Source organism: Heptranchias perlo, chromosome 5 (genome assembly GCF_035084215.1).
Source record: "Heptranchias perlo isolate sHepPer1 chromosome 5, sHepPer1.hap1, whole genome shotgun sequence".
In the NCBI taxonomy this organism is placed as follows: domain Eukaryota; kingdom Metazoa; phylum Chordata; class Chondrichthyes; order Hexanchiformes; family Hexanchidae; genus Heptranchias; species Heptranchias perlo.
In genome coordinates this window covers 24,299,415-24,310,166 of record NC_090329.1, presented here as the reverse complement: position 1 = coordinate 24,310,166, position 10,752 = coordinate 24,299,415, and the positions used below count along the sequence as shown (strand labels likewise).

The 10,752-nt window shown below is 41.6% G+C and overlaps 1 protein-coding gene across 4 annotated transcripts in view; it reads right to left on the bottom strand.

The window, feature by feature from the left end:
- Positions 1–3,262: 3,262 nt before the first annotated feature.
- Positions 3,263–10,752, bottom strand: part of tsnax (translin-associated factor X) — an 81,103-nt gene continuing 73,613 nt past the window's right edge. For 3 of the 4 annotated variants that reach the window (XM_067984144.1, XM_067984142.1, XM_067984141.1), the window contains exon 6: positions 8,758–10,089. In XM_067984144.1, coding sequence (XP_067840245.1) covers positions 9,703–10,089 — 387 coding nt within the window. In that variant the 3' untranslated portion in view covers positions 8,758–9,702. Of the gene's footprint in view, positions 3,487–8,757; positions 10,090–10,752 lie in introns of those variants that run through there. The other variant, XM_067984143.1, reaches the window with a different exon arrangement.

The window sequence follows — 10,752 nt, the reverse complement described above, 5'->3', positions numbered from 1 at the left end:
GGCTAAAGTGAACTGGGAACTTAGGTTGAGGGATATGTCAGTAGAGATGCAGTGGCAGACATTTAATGAGATATTTCATAACACTCAGCAAAGATACATTCCAGTGAGAAAGAAAGACTCTAGGGGACGGACGTACCATCCGTGGCTAACTAAGGAAGTTAAAGATAGTATCAAATTGAAAGAAAAAGCATACAATTCCCAGAAGATTAGTGGCAGGTCAGAAGAATGGACAGAATATAAAAAACCGCAAAGAATGAGGAGGGAGAAATTAGAGTACGAGAGAAAGCTAGCTAGAAATATAAAAACAGATAGAGTTTCTACAGGTATTTAAAAAGGAAAAGAGTAGGTAAAGTGAGCATTGGTCCTCTAGAAAGTGAATGGGGAATTAATAATGGAGAATAAGGAAATGGCAGATGAATTGAACAGATATTTTGCATCCGTCTTCACTGTAGAGGATACAAATAACATGCCAGAAATAATTGTGAATCAAGAGGTGAAAGGGAGGGAGGAACTTAAAACATTTACAATCATCAGGGAAAGGGTTTTGAAAAAAATATTGGAACTAAAAGCTGACAAGTCCCCAGGTCCTGACGGACTTCATCCTAGGGTCTTAAAAGAAGTGGCTGCAGAGATAGTAGATGCATTGGTATTAATTTTCCAAAATTCCCTAGATTCTGGAAGGGTCCCATCAGATTGGAAAATAGTGACTGTAACTCCTCTGTTCAAGAAAGGAGGGAGACAGAAAGCAGGAAACTACAGGCCAGTTAGCTTAACATCTGTCATAGGGAAAATGCTAGAATCTATTATTAAGGAGGTTATAGCAGGGCACTTAGAAAATCTCAATGCAATCAAGCAGAGTCCACACGGCTTTGTGAAAGGGAAATCGTGTTTGACTAATTTATTAGAGTTCTTTGAGGAAGTAACAAGCAACGTGGATAAAGGGGATCCTGCGGGTGTGGTGTACTTGGATTTCCAGAAGGCTTTTGACAAGGTGCCACATCAGGCTACTACACAAAATAAGAGCTCATGATGTAGGGGGTAACATATTAGCATGGATAAAGGATTGGTTAGCTAATGTGAAACAGAGAGTAGGCATAAATGGGTCATTTTCAGGTTGGCAAGATGTAACAAGTGGAGTACCACAGGGATCAGTACTTGGGCCTCTACCATTTACAATCTGTATCAATGACTTGGATGAAGGGACCGAATGTATGGTTACTAAATTTGCTGATGACACAAAGGTAAGTAAGTTGTGAAGAGGACATAAGAAGTCTGCAAAGGGATATAGATCGGTAAAGTGAGTGGGCAAAAATTTGGCAGATGGAGTATAATGTGGGAAAATGTGAACTTGTCCACTTTGGCAGGAGGAATAGAAAAGCAGTATATTATTTAAGTGGGGAGAGATTGCAGAATTCTGCGGTACAGAGGGATCTGGGTGTCCTAGTACACGAATCACAAAAAGTTAGTATGCAGGTACAGCAAGTGATTAGGAAGGCAAATGGGATGCTGTCATTTATTGCAAGGGGAATGGAATATAAAAGTCGAGATGTTTTGCTACAGTTGTACAGGGCATTGGTGAGACCACATCTAGACTATTGCTTTGGAGGTGGTTCAGAGAAGGTTCACTCGACTGATTCCTGGGATGAGGGGGTTACTTTATGAGGAAAGGTTGGACAAGTTGGGCCTGTATACACTGGAGTTTAGAAGAATGACAGGTGATCTTATTGAAACATATAAGATCCTGAGGGGACTAGAAGGGGTAGATGCAGTGAGGCTGTTTCCCCTTGTGGGAGAGAATGGAACTAGGGGCCACAGTTTAAAAATAAGGGGTCTCCCATTTAAGATGGAGATAAGGAGAAATTTTTTCTCTCAGAGGGTCGCGAGTCTGTGGAACTCCCTTCCCCAGAGAGCGGTGGAGGCAGGGTCATTGAATATTTTAAAGGCTGAATTAGATTGATTCCTGATTAACAAGGGAGTCAAAGGTTATAGTAGGTAGACGGGAAAGTAGGGTTGAGGTCACAATCAGATCAGCCTTGGTCTTATCAAATGGTAGAGCGGGCTCGAGGGGCCGAATGGCCTACTCCTGCTCTTAATTCGTATGTTCGTATGACCCCTCGTCACCGACCCCACAACCAGAGGAAATAGTCATAGTGAATCTAACTTCACCTTTTTCATTGTTTACATCCTTCCCATAATGTGGTGCCCAAAACTGTACTCAACACTCCAACTGCATCCTAGCCAAGCTCTTGTACAAGTTCCACATTATCTTGCTTTTGCATTCCATGCAGATTTAGAGTCAACAGAAAATGTAACAGCATGAGATGTGAAACTTGTTGACGTGTCACACACTGACCCCTGTGGAGGACATACCAATGATGTGTCAGGTGTTCCAGGAGTTTGCAGCTGCCCCATAACGGGGAGAGGGCAGGCAAACCTGGGTATTTTCAGATAAGAGCAGAGCTGCCTTCAGACTAAGAATCTTAATGCTATTATAGACTGTTTATGGCTCTTGCTGGTATTTTCTGGGGATTTTAAAAGAGTAGGATGTGAATGAGTGCTGGTGAGATGCTTTATGGGAAGGCTAGGTTCCAGGTGATAATCCTCTGGTGTCATTCCACCCACTAACAATGCCTGAACTTTAAGATCCAGCCTTCTTTGAAGCTGAAGTCATCATCAGATGGATAACATTCTTCAGAGATTTTAACCTATTCTCAGGCTCTCTCTGAATGGGTACGTAACAGTTTGTCATGTGTGGGCATTAGTTTATGACCTAACTGTTAAATTGATGCCAATCCACAGCACATCCTGTTTATGGAGCATGTCCTACCTTCTTTAGCACAAATCTCTGTTCCCTTCTCACAATTCCAGCATGCTTAAAGAGTCTGAGTAGTGCCCAGAAACCCTTACATACCTTACCCAGCCTTCCACTTCACCCTTCAGATCTGCATATTTCATAACATTCTTTATTCTGTTGGTTTAGATCCCGAGTCTCAGTCTAAGAGCGTGTATATTCAGTCTGCTATTTGAAGAGAGAGGAATCGCTTGGCGGCACACAATACATTCCAGTAGCTGGCATATAGAGTAAGGGTTCCCCATCTTGATATTATTTACCTAGATGTTGGGAGGGATACGGTACACTCCAGACCGTAGGAGTCACAAAATCTGCTTACAAAGTGGTTATAGACACTGAACCTGAGAAAATACCTAGCATAAAAGCCTAAAAAGGTGACGGCTTCAATTAATGTAAGCAAATGAGAATCTCTTCTTTGACAGGATTACTTTTATTTATTATATTAAAAGAAGTTTAGTGAAAACCTAACACAAGAGGGCACTCACAGAACATTTGGACAACATCTGTCGCTTGTGTCCATGACATGTTTGTGAACCAGTAAATCCATTTCCTTTTGAACAGCTGCATGTTGGGCCGAGGCCTGTAGGAGCTCAGGGTCGTGAGATTCACCTCATTGGCATCCGGGTCAGGAAAATCTGTAGTTAGGACATAAAACTTTTGTGACTCAGGCTTCCCATCACATCACCAATCTCAGACTTTCACTAGTGAAATCTTAAGATGCTGAAAACTTATTTCCTTCCTACTGCAGAACAGGAATTAAACCAAAATACTGAAAGGTTTATATGGAAGAAGGAGATATAAATGTCACAAAATATAGAATGAGAAAAAGTCAAAAGGTCACTCAGCCCACTGCATGTTATCGGGTAAATGTTTGGTGACTCCACTCCTGGCATGGAGTCTCACTTGACGGGTGGGTCGATTGGACAATCAGGCATTGAGGTCAGCATCCCCTGAATCACTGTGCTCCTAGTTTTCATTAAAATTAATAACTGGAAGATCAGGAGCGCATGAATCAGGCTCTGATCTCTGTGTCCACTTTCTTCTATTAATTCCCATTTAGTGAGCTGGGAGCGGAATTTCTGAATAACAGGAATTAAACAAAAATACCAAAAGGTTTATATGGAAGGAGATAAAAGCGTCACAAAGCATAGAATGAGAAATAATCAAAAAGTTACTGAACCCACTCCTCCTAACAGACTAAGGTAAATGTTTGGAGACTCCACTTAACTTATTTAATCTGCTGGGAAAGGTGAATAACCATTATTAAAACTTGCAAGAGAATAAACTGACATTTCCCAGTGTAATTAAATGTAACTCCAAGGTACCAATTTAACATTAACTAATGATTTAATAAGGGCTTGCTTATATGTTACTGCTGCTAAAGGGTAAAACATCACCATTCAAGCTAAAGTTTACAGCTAGTGCAATAATTGCTAAAGTGAGAAATTTTACCCTGTTGGCTCTAGAGAGCATCTTCAGGGGTGCTACATGGAGCTTTACAATACCAGGCTTTGTATTTTGTCAGACAATAAAGACTAGATTTAGCTCTTGGCAAGTAAAAACAGGACTGTTACCATACTGTTGCCAACGTTATACGGTGTCTGAACAATGAGTGGGCCTGACTTAATAAATGGTGAATGGGAAAATTTTTCAGTTATGTCCATTTAAATATCATGTAACAACAACAATAACTTGCATTTATATAGCGCCTTTAACATAGTAAAACGCCCCAAGACGCTTCTCAGGAATGTTATCAAACAAAATTTGACACCGAGCCACAAAGGAGATGTTAGGTGACCAAAAGCTTGGTCAAAGAGGTAGGTTTTAAGGAGCGTCTTAATGGAGGAGAGGTGGAAAGGCGGAGAAGTTTAGGGAGGGAATTCCAGAGCTTAGGGCCTTGGCAGCTGAAGGCACGGCCGTCTATGATGGAGTGAAGGAACTGGAGGACGGACAAGAGGCCAGAGTTTTGGATGAGCAAGTTTATGGAGGGTGGAAGATGGGAGTCTGAACAGGAGACTTGGAATAGTCAAGTCTAGAGATAACAAAGGCATGGATGAGGGTTTCAGCTGCAGATGAGCTGAGGCAGGGGCAGAGATGAGCGTTGTTAGAGGTGGAAGCAGGTGGTCTTGGTGATGGACAGGATATGGAGTCAGAAGCTCTAGGAACAGTATCCTAGTTATACAATTGATTTTACTTTTAGTGCTTATTTTGTACCCTCTTTTTATGACAGAACATCTTCAATAAAAAAAGTTCTGTAAAACCCTGAGGCTACAAGTAACAAATGGCCCTTTATGTCATAGGATGGATGCTACAGTGCCAAGCAGTGATGGGCAAACAACAAACACACGCTTCAACTTCTAACTTCATTCACAGTCACAAGGCTGAGGAAGGTCCATCCAGGACAGCGATCAGAAAAGCACATTGACCATTATGGGTAGGCTGAGTGCACAGCCAGCACCTCCGGCAGCAGCATCACTGCCATGTTTACTTTACAACACTGCTACCAAAGTCAGGGCTGCCATCTGCGCAAGGTGCAGAGGCGATAAATATTTGAAGAAATGAAGCAACCGAAAACTTAACTTGTAGTACTACACGCTTGTCTGCTGTGATTTGGTCATCATGTTGACAAGACTATGGAGGATGATGGGCCTAAATTCAAAGTGTTCCCATGGTTACAGTGCTAGTAGTCAGTGGTGACATTGAAGGGCAAAAAAATGCATGAGTATTGAAACCATTTGATAATGTAGTAATAATGCAATAATATTTTTAATGTTCTTGGGTACATAACTGGCTAAGGGATGGGAGGCAGATAGTGGTGGTGACTGGAGAGAAGTATGCAGTGGGGTCCCTCAGGGATCGGTATTAAGACCATTGCTTTTCTTGTTATATATAAATGACCTGGACTTGGGTATATGGAGTACAATTTCAGAGTTTGCGGATAATACAAAACCTGGCAATGTAGTAAATAGAGAGGAGGATAGTAGCAGACTTTAGGAGGACATAGACTGACTGGTAAAATGGGCAGACACATGGCAGATGCAATTTAGCAGATAAGTGTGAAGTGATGCACTTTGGAAGGAACAACATGGAGAGGCAGTATAATCTAAATGGTACTATTTTGAGGAGGATGCAAGAGCAGAGGGACCTGGGGGTGCATATTCACAAATCTTTAAAGGTGGCAGGGCAAGTTGATAAGGCGGTTAAAAAAGCGTATGGAATACTTGGCTTTGTAAATAGGGGCATTGAGTACAAAAGCAAGGAAGTTATGCTAAACCTTTACAAATCACTGGTTAGGCCTCAGCTGGATTATTGTGTCCAATTCTGGGCACCACACTTTAGGAAGAATGTCAAAGCCTTGGAGAGGGTTTAGAGTAGGTTTATCAGGATGATACCAGGGATGAGGGACTTCCGTAATGTAGAGAGATTGGAGAAATTGGGAATATTCTCCTTTAGAGCAGAGATGGTTAAGGGGAGACCTAGGAACAGGAATAGGCCATTGAACCTCTCAAGCCTGTTCCACCATTCAATGAGATCATGGCTGATCTGTGACCTAACTCCATATATCTTAATACCTTTGGTTAACAAAAATCTATCAATCTCAGATTTAAAATTAACAATTGAGCTAGCATCATCTGCCGTATGTGGAAGAGAGTTCCAAACTTCCACCACCCTTTGCATGTAGAAGTGTTTCCTAACTTCACTCCTGAAAGTCCTGGTTCTAATTTCTAGACTCCCCAACCAGCGGAAATGGTTTCTCTCTATTTACCCTATCATTACATACAGGACAGGGGGGTGAACACCTGCCTGATCAGCCTGGACCAGGAGAAGGCCTTTGACAGAATATCCCACATGTACATGATGGACGTGCTCTCCAAAATGGGGTTTGGGGAGGGAATCCGCAATTGGATCCTACTGCTCTACACAAACATCAGTAGCGCAGTTTCAATCAACGGGTGGGAATCAGGAAGCTTTCCGATCAAATCTGGAGTCAGGCAGGGCTGTCCACTCTCCTCCGTCTTGTTCGTGTGTTGCATCGAACCCTTTGCCGAGTCCATCAGGAGGGATGCGGGCATAAGAGGGGTGACAATCCCAGGCAGCAGAGGCACTCAGGTCAAGGCCTCCCTGTACATGGACGACGTCGCTGTCTTTTGCTCGGATCAGCTGTCGGTCCGCAGATTGATGAGCATCTGCGACCAGTTCGAACTGGCCTCGGGGGCCAGGGTAAATTGTAGCAAGAGCGAGGCCACGTTCTTTGGGAACTGGACCGACCGATCCTTGACCCCTTCACCGTCAGGTCAGATTACCTGAAGGTGCTGGGGATCTGGTTCGGGGGGGCCGGGGCATGCACCAAAAACTGGGAGGAGCGTATTGCCAAGGTTAAGCAGAAACTGGGACTGTGGGATCGATGATCCCTCTCGATCGTGGGCAAGAACCTGGTCATCAGGTGCGAGGTGCTCTCGGTGTTGCTGTACGTGGCGCAGGTCTGGCCCATACCTCGCTCCTGCGCCGCAACAGTCACCCGAGCCATCTTCCACTTTATCTGGAGATCAAAAATGGACCGTGTCCGCAGGGACACGATGTACAAATCTCCAAAGAAAAAGGGGGGAAAGGCTTGCCCAACGTGGCCCTCACCCTTTGGTCGGCCCGAAACTTGCTGGTCTTCCTGTTGTTCAGAGGATTTTAATAGCTACCTTGGGTCAGATGCACAGGCAGAAAGTCACTAAGTCTCTGCACTGGCAAAGGTATGTCTGGCTCCCCATGTCAATTGCTAATGTTGAAAGGACATTTTCACTCTGCTTACAGCTGCTGCATGACACATTGGGAACACTACCCAATGACTCTGTGAAGTTGAAGTAACACCTACAGTAAAACTGATGTTACTTTTTAAAAAATATGCAATCAAATCTTGCTTGCAGTAAAACCATGTGTGTTTCATTTGACCCCCAGCATCTCTGCATATGCTGGTAGCATCTGCTCGTTACCTGAAAGTACAGTACTTTGTGTGAGATTCTGAGATGGCTATGTGGAAATATGTGTCTGTTAAGTTGCTGGCTGCCAGCCAGACCCTCAGACCACACTGCCTGTATAAGGTAGATGGCCATCTTATTATTTTCCTTCTTTTGGAACTTGTTCAATGTTTGGCTGTCAGACCACCCCGTCCCCTCTCCAATTATGAAAAACTAGGAACATAATTCACTCCTCTCAACACTGCAGCATCTCTTCTTCAATATGGCAGCGTAATAAATCTTCTTGCCTTGCGAATAACAAATCTCCTGGAAGAGTGGTACAACTGCTTGGAAACAAGAAGGAACTTTTGAATTGTACATAACTGGCACATTGTTTCTCTTCACCTAGACATTGGTTGCAAGCGCCAAGCATTTCTCAAAGTTCAACAGCCTACTCCACCTCCTTTTGTCAAAAGGGCTACACATTCAATGTAGTTGTGCTAAGGAGTGGGGGGAGAAGAGAATCTGGGTTCTGACAACATTCAACAGCTTTGCTCAAGGAGGTTCCTGCAGTTGGCCCCTTCTTGCGTTGGATGTGGTGGGTAGGCCCCCTGAGCGAGTAGCTAACTCACAAAGGAACTCAGTGGCCTAGCCTAAGTGGAGATTTTACTTTGTGAAATCACTTGTATGAAGTATGCAACCACTGAAGCAAAGTATTTTCTGTACTACTTGGTCCTCTTGGATGCAGTTGTTTAATTTAACAAAATTGTCTCAAATTGAGGAAGACTGAAGCATGATTTGTATTGTCCTCTATTAATTGTCCTTATTCTTATAGTTTTAAACAAATTCAACACGTTAACTGTTTAATTTCTTATAAGCTTTGCAATATTAATTAACTGGGTCTTATCTGCTTTTGATTTAGATAGTTGGTGCAATCAAATCACTCACACATTACTGCTATTTTAGGATTTCAATGGTATTTTATTTTTGGAGAAACAAGTACACAAAAAATGAAAAACAATTTTTTGCAATGATATTCTAAATTAAATTGTTCTGTATTTACATTAAAAGCTTCGCATGAATTCAAACCAGCCTTCATACACAAAGATGCAAGTCAAATCGACACATACAACCACATTAGATCCTGTAGTTTCATCTCATAAAAGGTGCTTATACAGCCCACTGGTCTAAAGAATGTAGCTGTATTAACCACAGATTGGACCCAAACAAACATTGATCAATTATTAAAATTTTAATTAGGATATATAATGCGAAAACAGCATACAATAAAATTTGTTCTGTTTTGTGTACTTTGACACAATCCAATTAGTTTTGATACACAAACTATGGAACTTCTTTCAGCAAAGACAAGCCTTTCATAGTGAGATGGAAACTTCAATTTGTAAACCCTACCCCCAATCCCCAAAATAAAGGGCTGTGGAATGTGAAATATACCCATCTGATAAGATAGCCAGTCTGAGGTGGTGAGGCATCACCAATTTGATAAAATCAGGTAATAAATGAAACTTTACAGGCCTCCCTATAAAGAAGCAGCAGTATTGTTCTGCCGGATTCTTGGAGGTATGGATACAAGAAAAATTACTGAAAACATTTTTACTCATATTTTGAACATGAGCAGTATTTGAGAGTAGTTTAAAATTATGGTTGAAATGTTTGACTATATTTGTAGGTCTAGGAAAAAAAAAGTCTCCACCAACCTTATGCATAAGTTACAACTAAATACATTGAGAAAATACAAATGCACCTAATGACGATGAATCTCCTGGTTGCATGTAATGTGCAACTAAACAGAACTTAAATTAGTGTACTCTCACAATTAAGCTAACAAATAACTAACTTGTGTACATCAACAGACCAAAACCTTTTCCCTTGATGTCTGATTAACTACATGCCTTCCTCTTGTTCAATCATGGATGTTTTTGTGCTAAGCACGTCAGCAAGCATGTGTTTTGGAATTTCAGAGCCCCTCACAGTCAATGTGTAACAGGCATCTTCCACCTTTCCTAGACTTTGTTTCAATGTGTAAAGCTTCTTGGAAACTTCATATGGTCCAGTGTTGCCAATGTAAGTAAACCCATCATAGATAGCACGTAGAAACTGGCTCACCTCAAAGGGTGTTTCAATATCCCCATTCCCTACACTGGTGATACACATGCGCATCAATTCACCAGTCAAATCTGCGATCCCCAAGAGGTAGTCTGTGGGAGTCACCTGCAGACAGAGAAGCTCTTGTTTTTGTTTCTCATCCTGTGAATCAGATAAAGCTGAATCCTGCATAAAAAATAAAAACTAGGATGAAGAGTGGAAAAATACACATTAGATTAAGTCTCACCTGTTGCCAAAGAAGGAATTTTAAGCAGTTAACAACTAGGAAAAGGTTATTTATTAATTTTGAAGAAGTATGTAGTAACTAAAATCTTGAGTGCTTGATCCTTTTGGTTATTGGATTCTCATTGTGAAGTAGTACTTTGTGTTGGTGCCTAATAACACCTAAAAGTAATCCCACATCTAAATATAAATATTTAGATCACATCCCCAACGACAGTGTCTATTCCTCATTTTTTATTTACTAATCAAAAATGCTATTAGGCACATCTGGATTCCCAATTAGCCACATGTGGCTAATGCATTGGAGAACACTGCTCTACAATGATCTCACGTTAGTGGGGTCTGAGATTTCTTTGTACTTTCATTTTAATTTTCAATTGAAAATAAAGGGGCATTGGGAGACATCAGCACCAAAATTGGATATTCTTTATGTATTCGTCATCACTGCCAAATTCACTACAAAACACTGACAATAGCCATTTCACAACAATTACATCTTGCTATCTCATTTTAATTTCTTGGCAACAAGCATATTTTGATCACATGGGAAATATGAATAGTAAGACGACTGGCAGAGTCTCAGAATCAAAATAATGAGCTAAAGCA